Source organism: Malurus melanocephalus, unplaced genomic scaffold, assembly GCF_030028575.1.
Source record: "Malurus melanocephalus ecotype Western Australia unplaced genomic scaffold, MMel_1.1 scaffold_130, whole genome shotgun sequence".
Lineage (NCBI taxonomy): Eukaryota > Metazoa > Chordata > Aves > Passeriformes > Maluridae > Malurus > Malurus melanocephalus.
In genome coordinates, this window is record NW_026623362.1 from 1,299,518 (window position 1) to 1,314,637 (window position 15,120).

Below are 15,120 nucleotides of genomic sequence, written 5' to 3' on the forward strand. Positions count from 1 at the left end.
TTAACCTCTTATTAACCCCCAACTTTCTTTTCCTTCCAGAAACTGTACTTCTGGTCATTGACACTCTTTATATTTAGATTACATTCTCTGATTTTGTTTTATTTTTTTGTTCTAAGCAATCCAGTTTGTAAGTATTTACATAAATTTTACATTTACTTCTAGGGATTGCATTAGGAGCTTTCATGACAAAAAGAGAAGACAAGMTCTTTTTTCCATTCTTTCATATACACTGTCAGCAAGTGACAATTTATTTTCAGACTACTTCTACTCTACAAAAAACTCACCTTGTCTCCYTTGTAGCCAGGAGCTCCCTATTCGAAAATTGGACAAAAGGAAAAGAGAAAGCAAAATATTAATATACTGCTTACTTAACTAGAAAAAGTCCCAAYACCTACAGTGAAGATTTATGTTTTAGACGTTTAACTACTCATAACAATAAAATATCTCTTTGAAATTATTAAACATGTAATTCTCTGAAAATCTAGATGTGTGGTTTCAATTCATATATCAGCTGTAAATATGCCACTCAGTTTGACCAGACTCCAAGTAGATACATGCTGCCATTTAAATGGGACTTTTAAACTGAGTTGCTCTTATATAGGAAGTAATGTTAACCTTTCTCCAGTGAATCAACAAGAATTCAGGCTGGGAAATATCAGTTGTTAGAAGCCTCCAAAGGACTATCTAGATGTTTTCCGTAATGACATTTCCAGTTCTGTCTTTGGGATAAGTCGAATGCAAATCAAACAAAATCACACAGCTTCAAAAGTTCCTTGTACCAGAGGCACCTCATCTCTGTATTTAAGCACATRGCTTCTCTCAGTATGGAAGCGWCTCTAAACCARGCCCTAGTTCAGATGTTTTAAGTAACTGAATAAAGTATAAATTGAATAAAAAAAGGAAAACCACATTCGTAGTTCAGAAAATCCAAAAAGACAAAATATGAGTTAGCACTGTAGTAGTCACATACCTCTTCACCTTTTTCTCCAGGATCTCCTTTTTGAGCATCACCCTATTGGAAACAAAAGAATACAACTGAAATATGTTTTGTCTCTTCATTTATCCTTATTGCACCAAAACTAAAAACACTGTTTAAGGAGCAGAACTGCTTTTTCCTCTTWGCTAACATTCACACTTTGTCCTTCCAAAATCAAGGATACGCATTTCCTGAATATTAACATAGAAAACTCAACTGTTGTCATTGGATGACTGAAATCTTAGGCATTTAGAGCGAGGCATTCAGCTCAAATGATCTGTGTACTCTTAGAAAGYTCTGTGGAACTTAAAGAGCCTTCAGCTATATACAGAGACCTCTTCTGCCAGAGAAAAACTGCAATGATAGGCAGTGTTAACTCGATAGTAATTTAGTTTTAACTTTTTCTCTCACACTTCTAAAGCAGCCAACTATAAACTAGCAAATCTTCATATTTAAAACTTACTTCAATATACTTTTCCTTTGCTATATTCATGTCTATGTTTTGAATAACTGGATATAAATTTGCTTTATTTCTCTTAAATTCACATTACCTTGTTTCCTTTTGGTCCTGGGTCACCTTTCTCCCCTCTGCTACCATCACTGCCCTGAAACAAAGCAGGATAATGTTATTACCATTGGGAGGATAAAATTCTCCAGCTTGTCTAAGACTACACCTTTGTCCAAAATCATTCTGGAATAAGCTTTGCTAGAAACCCATACTGATTCAAGTATGGTATATGTGACACAACATTCATTTAACAAAACCCACCCTGCAATTTTTTTTCAACAGTATTCAACAATAAATACATTTTCTACAGAAAATTGGAAAAATCTAATCAGGAAGGCATTACAGAAAACATACACAGTTATTTCTTCCCATTTCTCAATTAACYACCACTATTTGATCTTCACTGCTTAGAAAAAAAACTGTACAGAACAGTTTAGGATCAATATTCAGCAGCCCTAAGGAAAAATTACTGCACCATTATTACTCTTTGGAGCAYCATGGTGGTGGGCCTAGAAAGTCTGGTGCATACACATTGACATAATAGGTTTCATCGAAAAGTTTTGATAAAATAACTTAAAAAAAATCTTTGATCTAAGATTTTAAATTGCAAACAGAGGTTCAGATGCGCATTATCCAGAAGGATTGAATGATAGGTCCTGGTGTCATAACCTGCTAATGGTATAGTTGCCCAGTTCGAGAATAAAGAGCAGACAAAAAACCCCCGAAAGTACCTTGGTTGTCTCTGGGGGAGCTATTAAAGACAGAAAAAGGATCAGAGAGGTCACTCACTGTCTGAACTCACACTTTTCTGTTCCTTAGCAGAGCCAAGAAAAATGTGCTGAAGTGTCACAAGAGAAAAGAGAGTGTTGAAGGCAGAGTTTTAGATCTTTTCTCATATAGTACATTACCCTCAAACTTTTGAACCTTTGCCCTTTACACAAATAGGAGTTGCTGGTGGATGAAAACGTTTGTCAAGGATAACTTTTTTATTTGGGCTCCAAAATCATGTATCTATTTATCCACAGTAAWAATAGAAATAAATTTTCAATATAGTATCTGAGATTATGGATAGATTATTAAGATKATCAAGATTATGGACAGATCTTTTCTAACAGTGGCCTTTTACTACCAAAGTGATATGAAATAATAAATCAATCTTTTTGCAGTACATGATCAGCTAATGTCTTGCTGATAGTTTATATAGTTTATATAGTTTATATAGTTTATATAGTTTAGTTTATATAGTTTATATAGTTTATATAGTTTATATAGTTTATATAGTTTATATAGTAACCAGTTGAAATACTGTGCAATATATTAATATTGATTTAAATTCAAAAAATTGAGCTTTTTCAAATGAATGCATACTTACAGAATCACCTTTGTCTCCTTTTATTCCCTTTTCACACTCGCAGGTCTTCCGCACACACTATAAGGTTAATAGATAAAGGAGAATGTTTTTCAAATATATTATTTCAAACTTTTTAAGCAAAAATTCTGGTTTTGCCTTGCCACAGATTAAAGAACATAAAAGTAGAATAACAGGAAATAAATTATGCTCTAATGTATTTATTTCTCATATAAACATTAAACTTCCATATAGGGCAACCAAAATCAGTTACTTCTTTATAAAAATAGATCTCTTATTGTAGTGACTGTAGTTACTGTAATAATCACAAATGTTTAAGGTAGCATATACAAAGTACTGTGAAACCTTACATAAATTTTGAACCTTTTTGACATTGTTACCGTTTTCTAACGACACCACCAATGAAGTTGCATATCTTGCATTAGACCTATTCTACTCTGGTAGGAACAGCTCTTTTTATGTTTTACTGTTGATACTATTCACTAATGAACTAACATTGTAGATTTCTCAGGTGAAGGGGCAAAAGAAATGGAGGAAAGTTAAAATAAAAGCAACTATGGTTGGAAAATTTATCAGAGATGGAAGGTTGATTACTCCTCGAGTATTGTTGCATTATAGAAGAAGCAGACATCAGAAAGTCTAGKGTCAATAACAGTAATCAAACACAAAGCTCAAAATCCCTACCTGCTTCTGTAGCAAGGCTTCCTGAAAATAAAATAAAATAAATATATTACTTTCATATAGACATTATTTAATTTAACACAGTACTAATTTTTCCTCTCTAGTTTATAGAATTTCCAAGGTGAATGGTAGAGATGGTGAATACCTTCATCACTCATTCCTTCCTCATAGGGTTAAAAACAACTCATAGGGAAAAGAATTCTTGGTAGGAAGAGAGGGTTATTCATGTCACCCACAGTGATCAGAAAACACAYGAGAAGTAGTGGGATAGCTAAACAGACAGGTTTGAGACACAGTGCTAGCAACAGGGACTATGAAATACTTCCTAATCTAAGGCCTTCCTTTGGAAGGCCCGACAAACAGAATATACAGGGGAAGGATTCAGCAATTAAGCATGAGATCAAGCATATGCTCAGAGACACACAGTGTGTGCTGGGAAATTTGATGAGAACAACTGAGCTATTATTGTCCAAGCACACAACTCCTTGGAGAGTGGCTGGGAGAAGGAAGCTCCCTCTGTGTAGGAGAGAAGGCACCRCAAAATCCTCTGCACGGTCTTCAGGGCTTGCCTAATCAAGGCTAAATGAAATCTTCCATGGATAGATGCATGACAAGATTAACATCAGCAYTACTTACCAGATCCAGTGCTACATCAGCTACCAGGTTCTGATCATCCAGGCATAAGACATGTGGAGAGGATGAATCACCAGATATCATGCGCAGTTTTTCTTCTTGGACTGTTTTCTTTGAAAGGCCAATGGTAATAAAATGTATTCCAAGATTTCTAGCTGTTGTGGCTATACCCTGGACAGCAGGGCTGTTTGGATGATCCACACCATCAGTCATCAAAAAAGCCACCTTCACGCTTCTCTTACGGCTTTCAGTTTTAAACAGCTGAGTGGCATTTGAAACTGCATAATAGGAGTAAGTGCCGTGGCCAATAAAGCCCAGAGAACTGATTTTCTGCTTAAAATTCTGGACATTTTTCCAGGCTGTAAAGGGATGGTCAATGCTGACTGTGCTGCTGAACTGCATACTTGCTAGTTTGACATCATACATGTGAGACTTAACTGGCTTCATCTGGAAAATGCTGTCAGTTAGGTTTTGAACAAAATACTTCTGTAAATCAAACAACTGATTTTTGGCACTTTCTGAACTGTCCAAGATAAAGACTATATCAATGAGACACATATTACCTGTAATGGAACAAGAAATTTAAATCTCTTAATGATGGGAACATSTGCACAACAGATTTCAGACAATTCTCTGCAAAGATAATTTTCCCAAATATTCCTCTTTCTTCCCAGTAAAAATTCTAAGGGTAAATTTCAACGTAAAATCCAAGATATAATAATGAAAACTGTCAAGTTAGGGTTTTTATAGGATTGTTTGAGTATTTGAGTTGATTTCGTATACAAAATTTTCCATATGCAATTTCAAACAATCGGTTTTTTTATAATTTCTCTTAAGAGATATGCATGTACATAAAAATCATTGATCAAACTGGAAATCAAGTCAAAGTAGATATCACAAATAATCAAAATAAATCACATTTTTCAAATTCACACAAAAGTTATAAATTACCAAATTATTACACTAAAATGCCTAGATACATGCAATTTTTAAAACATGGTTTTACCTTCATCTTTTGGCATGGGAGAGTAAATATTCTTTCCTTTCCTTCTGTTTTGTCCATATACTATCTGGTTTTTGATCAGAGCCACAAGAATAAAGCCAAAGAAAAAACATTTTCTCCTCATAGTGACTTTCACCCCAAATACACAACTTTTCTTTCCTGTTAGAGGTAAAAAGCCGCTTGTGAACACTTCATTAATAGATGCAAATAAATAAATAAATAAATRCAGCAACTTTAAACATATATTTGTGAGAAGCATAGTTCTAGAGAAAATATAATTAAAAAAATTACAAAAAGTCATTGTGTAGGTAATTTAAGCATAATAACCAGCACTACCTCAACTGTAGTTCACAGGTATAGTGGAACCTGTTTAATTGCAGAWGAAATAAGGGTATAACACAGGACTGCCTTTTATTTCTTAGCAAAAAGTCATTTGGATACCTAACAAAGAAGGGTAAAATAAATTGTTACTCTAATTATTAGGAATAAACAAAGATCTGGGTGTTTCGGAATGCAGATATATTACCGATACCTGGAGCATCAGTATGAACAACTTACTCTTCTAAGAAACAGTGGCTTAGTAATGAAATTCAATACATGAGTATATTATTAATATTACATGGATGTAAAGAATATGTGCAATTTTTTCATAAAGACAATGTTCTATAGTAATGACAATACACTGATAAAATGAAAAAKAGAATATTTAAATCAGTGATTCACCATATTTCTAGAGAATACTGAACTCCAGTAAAACTGGTTTACAAAAAAAACCCCTGTAATTTCCAAAAATTAATTTTAAATATCATTAATAATGGAGACAATATGTCAAATGTAAAAATCCTTCCTAACTCCTTTTCTCAAGTCCATCAAGCAGTTACATATACAGAAACTATAAGTGCAGTTCTCTAAAACTAGAGAGGAAATAACAATATCTCTTACCTTTGAAGGCATTCAGAAAGCAAATTGTGGATTGAAAAAGTTTTCAGTGTAGAAAATATGACCTGTAAGTCATACTGAAAAATATGTGTTGTTTACCAAAATAAAGCAATCTACAAATAAATTGCCTATCCACTTGTAAAYGGTTCTACCTTGCATCAAGACATTTTATCTTTTATTGCTGCTGTTGTTTGGTTGGCCAAAGTTTAAATGATGATTGTCTGGCACTTGGCCAGGGCTGAGACCAAGCCATTTTATTAAAGGGACAGCGTCAGTCTGGGGTCACAAGTGCTTTCCCACGTTAAGTAACTGTACTTTTACATTAAAAAAAAAAAACAAAAACCCAAACAGTTTTAGACAATCCATATCTTTACCCTTCATTTTGCCAGTTACAGTATTCAGCTTGTCTGCATCAATGTTGCARCACTGGCAAGATCAGAGATGTGAGAGCAGTACAGCATCACTTCCAGGCTAAACTGAAGTCTCACCCGATGGTTTCTGAGTCTGCCAGGACTGCAGGACTCAAAGGTGTTATGCATTAGCAATTACAATAATAAAAGACAACTTTAAAAAAAGAAAAATTCTTCTTGAGCTGGTTTCGTCAGAAATTCTTTCTGCTTTTTATATCCTCTGAGGGATCAGACACAGACRGGATATCTAAAAGGGGGCTAAAAGTCATTTAGATAGCTTTCAGCATGTTGCATGGAAATTATATTTGCTCTCTCTACTGGCAGGTTTCAGAGCAAAATTGTGTTATAACAGTGTTGAATAAAAAAACTGGATGAGATAAAGTATGTCAGTGATAAGTCTCAAGGAATCCTAACATGCCCTGARGGAGTTAAGTGCAGATTCCCAGCAGAAGGTTAGCAGACATCCTCTAGACAGGCACTGCCTACCAGGCAAGACATCCCTCAGCACCTCGCTCAGAGAGCAGACTCATAGAATATCCTGAGTTTTAAGAGACTCACAAAGATCATCTAGGCCAACTCCTAGCCCTGCATAGGCCCAACATCAAAAATCAAACATGTGCCTGAGGGAGTTGTCCAAATGMTTCTTGAACTCTTACAGGCTTGGGGTGTGWCCACTTCCCTGGGGAGCCTGTTCTCGGACACGCYGTYGACTCATGTTCACYTTGCCATCAACCAGGACTCCCAGAGCCATTTCCAGCCTCTCATTCCCCAGTGTGTCCATACATCCAAGGTTATCCTGTCCCAGGTGCTGAATCTGGGACTTGCCAATGTTAAAATTTATACAACTGGCGATTGCCCAGTCCTCTAATTTGTGAAGACCTCTCTGCAGGGCCTCTCTGTCTTTGATGGAGTCAACAGCTCCTCCCAGTTTTGAATCATCAGCAAATTTACTYAGTATATCTTACAGACCTATGTCCCAGTTATTTATAAAGATGTTGAAGAGCACAGGAYRGAGGATGGAGCCCTGTGGAACCCCACCAGTGACCGGTCACCAGCCTGATGTCACCCCATTCACTGTAACCCCGTGCCTGACCCCTGAGCCAGTTGCTCATCCATCAYATGACATGTTTATCCAGCTGTGTGATGGACATTTTCTCCAGAGGGATGTTGTGAGAGACAGTATAAAAAACTTCATTGTAATAAAAAGAGATTATATCAACTGGCTTTCTTTGATCAGCAAGGTGGGTTACCTCGTCATAAAAGGAAATTGACTTTGACAAGTAGGATTTTTCCTTCCTGAAGCCATGTTGGCTGTGACCAGTGATAACTGTATTGTCCTTCAGGAGTTTTTCAGTACTTCCCAGAATAATCTTTCCCATCATTTTACCAGGCACTGATGTGAGACTGACAGACCTKTAGTTACCAGTGTCATCCATCTCACCCTTTCTGAAAACTGGGACAATATTTGCCAGCTTCCAGACAGCTGAAATCTCTCCAGACTCCCAAGATGGTTGAAAAATCACTGAACGAGATCTCACAATGAAATCATTCCTTTTATTACGCTGGGTTGAATCCCACTAGATTTAGCTGGAGCAGAAAATCCCACACTACTTCAGGGTTGGCTGGGATATGTTGACAAACATCTTGTACGTGAGCCGAGAACATTAAACTTTTAAGTAAGCAGAGGACATATCCTGCTGATTTCATTAAAATGTTGGTGAAWGGGAAAGAATCAGAAGGAAAAGAATAAGGCAAACTGGCCAATTAACATAAAGAAAGTATCTGTCTTCATTAAGGTCATTAGAAACCTCCTTCACGTAGCCTGGGTGCAAARTCTTGTGTATTGATAAACTGCACACTTCCTTAAGCACTCACTTTCTGCTTCTCCAAGGGTACATCCCTTTACAAAGAGGCATTCACAGTTAGAAATCCACCTTTGCAAACACCGTTATCTATTTGTGTGTGCTGAGCCATGAGTATGGCAGCATACGCAACTTTAACTAAATTATGGGTGAGACAATTCCTACTAAGTAACTCTTCACAAAGATGGGGATAACACCAATCTGTGTTCCTGGTTTTGGCTAGGGTAGAGTTGATTTTCTTCACAGTAGCCGGTATTGGGGTGTTTTGGATTTGTGCTGGAAACAGTGTTGATAATTCCGGGATATTTCAGCTGTTGCTGAGAAGGGCTTACACAGGGTCAAGGCCTTTTCTGCTCCTCACCTCACCCCAGCAGGGAGTGGGCTGGGGATGCACAAGGAGTTGGTAGGGAACACAGCCAGGATAGCTGACCCCAACTGACCCAAGGGATATCCCAGACCACATGCTRTCACAATCAGGATATAAAGCTGGAGAAAGCATGTTTGGGGGGCCACCACTCAGGGACTGGCTGGGCATGTGCCAGCTGCGGGTGAGAAATTGTTTTCATTTGCAACATTTGTCTTTCYTGGGTTTTATTTCTCTCATTTTGCTATTTTCCTTTTAATCACAATACTATGACTCTTCTTGGTTTAAAAAAATTAATTGGTCAATTAGGTAAAAACCCCCAAATTATGAAACTGTTCTTCCCCCAACCCATGTGTTTTCTTACTTTTACCCTTSCAATTCCCTTCTTCACAGTCTGCTGGGGATGGGGAGTAAGCAAGAGGCTGTGCAGTGCTTTGTTGCTGGCTGGGTTAAGCCGTGACAGTTACATGTGAGAGGTGTACTTCTCCCATATGAATGCATACAACACCATTCCTACACAGAACTGGCAGTCTGTTCATGCTCTGTTAACATGAAATGTACTGAAGGGATGTGCTGCTAACAGAAAAAAARCCTGCCCACCACCACTGCTCATCCTCTTCACCCTGCTCAAGGGAAGATGGATTTCCTGGCCCAGCAGCTGCAGCCTCATCCTAAAGGGCCTTCTTCCTAGAATCTCTATATGGCTTCTCATCAGACATGTGCCATCCTTATTGAGGCTAATTGTCTTCATTAAGTAAATGTTGCCTTCGTTGCATTCATAGAAAACAAAGAGTTTCAATGGAACACAGTATTTTACACTTAATATTTGTTAGTGCTATAAATGGTAATTACTGTCAGCATCCAGTGTCTATTGTATTAGAGACATTGATGATGATTAAGCATTTAATAGCAATAAATTAGTCATACAGATCACTCATACTGTTTACATACTAACTCTTACCCTTATCCATGCTTAAACCAAGACTGCAAACAGCCCATTGGATCAACAACTATGGAAAAAAAAAGCTTTTTCCAGCTGTTGGCTTGGTTTATCTGTACTGTGAGCCAAAACAATTGACTAAATGGATTTCCAGATGTGTTCGAAGATTTCCCACTTTTTTGGGGGGCCTGCAAACATTATCTGGCAGAGATCAGAAAATGTTAACACCTACGATTTTTAGACACAATAATTTGACTAGTCAGATATACATGTACCCTGGTAGATCTGATGCACATGCTTTATTTGGACAGTAATGGGGTCGAGTTTGGTTGTATTTCACTGGCTAGAATATCTGTAAATCTGTTACATGTTGTTTCCAACTGGTCTCTGCGAACAGTCTACTTCACTTCTTACACTGTCTTGGAAATACAGAACTTTTGTTCCTGGTATTTACTGCCCTCCTTGAATACTTCCTGCCATTCTAATTACTGGAATTCAAAAATGGTAAAGAAGAAATAAAAAGAGAGAGTTGACAAAGATAAGCAAGAACTTCTGTATAAAGACAAAGTAAATTATGATTCTGTTGCTTGAAAAGCCACAACTGAATGCAACTGTGATGCAGATCTATACAAGGAGGAAAGAAGGTGAGTATTCTAGAATACATGAATGTAAAATGTCAGAGGACTTACACTATGAATCAGGTCATTCGATGAGATCAAGCAAAACTCACTGCCTTAAATTTACATTTWTTCCCTGGTGTGCTCTTCACTCAGKAAGAATGACAATAATTACTAYAAAGAATAGTAGTTCTTTCCTCTGGCTAGGAGACATCACTTAGAGGTGCAATTTGAAATAAATATTTTAAATAGTTTTTTAAATCACTGTTCCTAGTACTATATATATCTTAATACAGTGCTATTGTTATTCATGCTATGTAAGCAACTATGTAAGCAAAGTTGGGATTTCTTGCCTTCTTAAAACCACATTGCTATAAGTGTATCCAAAAGATCATTTAGTTGCTGAATATGTAAGCTATGAAGATATTTATGCTATTTAAATCCTGCCCTCTGGTGTATCTACATGATAATGCATAATGATACTAATGATAGCACTTCATACTGGGTGACTCATTCAGAATTTAATCTTTTATACACACCTAGTAAATGAGGCTACTGGMTGGGCAAAACATTTGTTCCCTTGTAAGAGAGGGTGGAAGCTAAAGACTAAGATATTGAAARACTAAGATACATCACTTTGAGAAGGGAGGCTGTCTCCTGTAMGAACTGGTTTTACTCCTTAGTTCCTACCTGATTCTGAGATTCCAAATATTAATTTCACACATTTCGGTCTTTTAGATACCAAGACTGAGAGCACCATCACATCAAATGGATCTTCTGAGTTCTACAAAGTTAATGAAAGCCAAAAGTGAATGCACTGGCAAGGCAGTATGAACTGACGAAGTAAATACAGTTCTAGCTTGTCAGAGAAGTGAAATGACACTCTTGATGCATCACTTAGGTAGTACTGGCCTTAGAAGTGTTTACCTCAGTATTAAGGTAATTGATTACTTACATTTATAAGAAAATGGAGCAAGGATTAAAACAGTAACTGTTCAAAACAGAATYACTTTACTTCCTGGCAGTCCTGTTCCTGAAATGCCACAATTCCTGTTTGGACCAGACTCACTTAAGGACAAACACATACCCTCAACGCCACCCCCATCCCCACCCCCGAAAAGAAAAAAAAAACACAACAAAAAACCCCCAATAAAATAAAACCCCACAAAACCCACAACACCAAAAAACACTCAAAATGCCAATTTAGAATAATTTGTGCACATTTTTTAGTTCACCAACAGCTTAAAGCAATGATGATCTAAGTTTTCATGTGCAGCCGTTACAGCATCCATTGTGTCGCCATTTTGTGGCTACAAAAATTTGTCAGTTTGAATGGGCTTTGGTCAGGCTCAGCAACATGGAATCTTGTTAGAATACAGCATATTTAGTTTTAAATTTTTTTAAATAATCCTTTGTAAATTCTCTATATTTCTGCTTATCATAACGTATGATATAACTCAAGAGTTCTCCCTCTAACAGCCTAGAGTGATCAAAACTGAAGAGCTACCTTTTATTTAATGAGTTTTCCTAGAAGAATACGAGATCTGATACACAAAAAGCCTTATTCCCTGTCACATATATCCTCTGTTCTATCCTTCTAAACCCATGATTGTGTTCACARGTTACCTTTGGACCTTGAACATCCAAACTTTGCAATCCCTTTGGTCCAAGTATTCTTTAGGAGCCTGGATAACCTAAAAAGATTAGGTAGCAGATTAATTTCTACACTTCCACAGATCAGTTTTTCAATTAATAAAATGAAGTAATTATCTTCAAAAGAAAACAAATACGCTCATGAAATTCATCTGTCTTTAATTCAATTCCCCTCATTCACATTTCTATGCATCCCACTGGATAAAAAGTACAGCAACCAACACTAATATTAATGGATCAAGTGAAGCTGAGAGATTTTTCACTCTTATCCAAACCAGTGCAGTTGACAAAGGCCATTCTGCCATCAAAAAAGGGTCACCTTCCTTACTTAAAAGGTTTATAATTTTGAATGCCTCAATTAATGAATGACCAAGGTGAAAGATCTGGTGGACCAACTGGACCTACTGGATCCTCKGAGAGTTTTTCACCATGAAAATATATGGCACTTGAATACAGTAACCTGCATTATGTTTTTAGCATGAAATTGTATAAAATGGAGTGATAATACCAACGTATATAAAGAGTGAAAGTATGATCTATGCAAATATAAGAATTTTCAGTAGAAATACTAAAGYCTGGAGGAAACAGTTTTGCAACCTGTGCCTACAACTTCGGCAATCACACTGCTGAATCAGTTTAATTTGGAATCTTTTAAAGAGACATATATTTTACATAGATTGAGAGGTTTGAACTCCAGCTTCAAACTCCCTATGTAATGAATAATTTCTTCTCTTACCAAAAATCAGATAAAGCAATACTACCAGGTATGCATCATGGCTTGGAGTAGTACAACAGTACACTTGAAACAGTCATCTAGGCTCTGTTAAGCAACAGCTTCTGCAAGTTTAAGTAATCATAATTCAAACCAGAAGTAATCTTAAAAATAGCAATGCCAGATTATATACTTTTTTTCTTTTTTTTTGTAAAGGGAAGAGCAGCAGTCGACTTAGATAACTATACTGGTAATTGACATGTCTAAAAATCAGTGCTAACAACCCACTTCAACACACAAAACTCCAGCAGTATTTAAATTCTGTATTCCTGAAAGGATTTAGCTATTTTGGCCAGTTCCCCTTGGTCAGACACAGACAAATACAACAAATCTCAGAGGTTAATATAAGCTAAAAGAAAAGCCAGCCTTCAAGGAATAAAATATGAAAAAAACATAACAAAGTCGTAGGGGAAAAAAGTTTCCAGTTAATATCTCAATAAATATTAATTAATCTTTGTAGACCTTGATATAATGAATTTTAACACATCTAAAGAAGAAAACAAGCTCAAAACTGAGCTTCCACTGAATGAAGTCTCCATATGATTAAAAAGTCTCAAAGMATTCAGAGACTTGTACATAGAGCAAACTTGGAATATTCTGCGGTCAGAGCAAAAAAGAGAAAAATTTATAGATCATCCATGAAGAGAAATTGCTAAAAATAGTTKGAGATARAACTGCATGAAAGCAATTGTCACAYAGAAATTCACACTAGAAATAAGCAGATCTTACAAGGAATTTAACAGCGACTGATCACAAGTGTGTGCAACATCTGAGAGGCCAAAAAGTGTATGATTAAAATAAGACTTGATGGAAGTCAAGCTGAATTAGATCCTTAGTGGTTTGGGGGTTTAAATGTGCAAGTTTATTTAACCATATCAGTTACAACGAATAAGGAAATATAAAAAGCAGCTGTTATGCAATGGTGGAGAGATGAATAATCACCTAGGTCCAGCCTCAAAACTAAACAATATTCTGCATTATTGACAAATCAATATGCTGTTTTTGGACAAAGATACAAATGTGGAGACAGCTACATGCAAACTAAAAGGAGTAAATCAATGCATGGAAAACAGAAGCAAAGATCCTAGAGTTTAAAAGGTTCAGAAACATTAGAGTAATTCGCAACCTCACTRATGAAATACTGCTGCAGTATTTGAGACCAACACAGGAAATAAAATTACTGTGTGTGGCAGAATGTCCAAATATAAAACATCTTTGTCCCAAAAGTTATTAGTTCATGAGAACTAGTAACTGTGACACAGTGGTCTCTGAGGTGGTAACATCCTTTTGCATTCTGAAACACCAAATAGCTCGTTTCTATTAACTTACTTTGTACCTGTCATTGTAGTAACAGCATTTACTGGTTCAAAATAGAATCTTTYATTTTTAAATTTATCTTAATCTCTCTTGTGCCAAAAACACAGGAAACACCCCTTCTGTAGCTTGTGTATTTATTAGTAATGGATTTGGGCCATCATTAGGACTCAAAAAATACCAAGATGTCAGATAGTTCAGCTGCTGATTCCCTAGAATCTAAAAAACTTACTCTTGGAATCAAAGTTAGATAAAGTGATTACTGCAAGTATTAACTACACTTATAAACTAAACTCCCACACTTTCCCATGGAAAAATGTTAGGAACACATAAACTGAATTTCATCTTTGTTATAAAAAGAACCAGCAGGTGATTATTTGAAACAGATGTGAAAAAGTCACTATGTCCCATTTCAACAGTAGCAGAGGAAATGGAGGGATGAAAAACAAAACAGATAAGCATGAAAATACAGGCAGCCAATTTTGCCTTTGATATATGATAGACTGCTCAATTTACTTTTAATTATTCCACACTGTTTGGCCTATTTCATTTATCAGAGCAACTGCTGAGCTCTTAAAGATTACTGTTATTAAGGAAAAAACCAGCTGGTTTTATGAGGAAAAGTGCTATCAAAGTGGAAGGAATATTAGAATGAAATCTGAGACAACTAATTGTTGTACCATTATACCACATTTGTGGCCTAATTTAATGAACCCTGAGAAAATTTAAAACATAAAATGTAGTTTCTTGAATAATACAAACTCTCCAGTATGCTTAGAGACAAGAAAAAAGACAACAGACATTAATACAAAGACATTCCATACACATTTTTAAACTAAAGGGGCTGAATACTTGGAGATTATTGAAAAGATGGAYGAATAATGGTTTATCATATGTTTTCTTTCAAAAGTTTTGGGAAGTTATAAAAACATTGGAAAGACAATTAGAAATTATGTATTATATATATTAGAAATTACTATTTTCAATAGTAATTGAAAAGAGAACATAGAAAAATATTTAATATGGAAGCCAAAGTCTATGCAGATCCTTTCTTTTGTGAGAAAAGAAGTAAGAGAAGC

The 15,120-nt window shown here is 36.0% G+C and overlaps 1 protein-coding gene across 1 annotated transcript in view; it reads right to left on the reverse strand.

Moving 5' to 3' along the window:
• Positions 1 to 5,319, reverse strand: part of COL28A1 (collagen type XXVIII alpha 1 chain) — a 54,055-nt gene extending 48,736 nt beyond the window's left edge. The window contains exons 1-7 of the mRNA XM_057370700.1: positions 5,174 to 5,319; positions 4,171 to 4,730; positions 3,538 to 3,558; positions 2,857 to 2,913; positions 1,528 to 1,581; positions 971 to 1,012; positions 285 to 311 (exon numbers count right to left, since the gene is read on the reverse strand). Coding sequence (XP_057226683.1) covers positions 285 to 311; positions 971 to 1,012; positions 1,528 to 1,581; positions 2,857 to 2,913; positions 3,538 to 3,558; positions 4,171 to 4,730; positions 5,174 to 5,294 — 882 coding nt within the window. The 5' untranslated portion in view covers positions 5,295 to 5,319. The remainder of the gene's footprint in view (positions 1 to 284; positions 312 to 970; positions 1,013 to 1,527; positions 1,582 to 2,856; positions 2,914 to 3,537; positions 3,559 to 4,170; positions 4,731 to 5,173) is intronic.
• Positions 5,320 to 15,120: the final 9,801 nt, after the last annotated feature.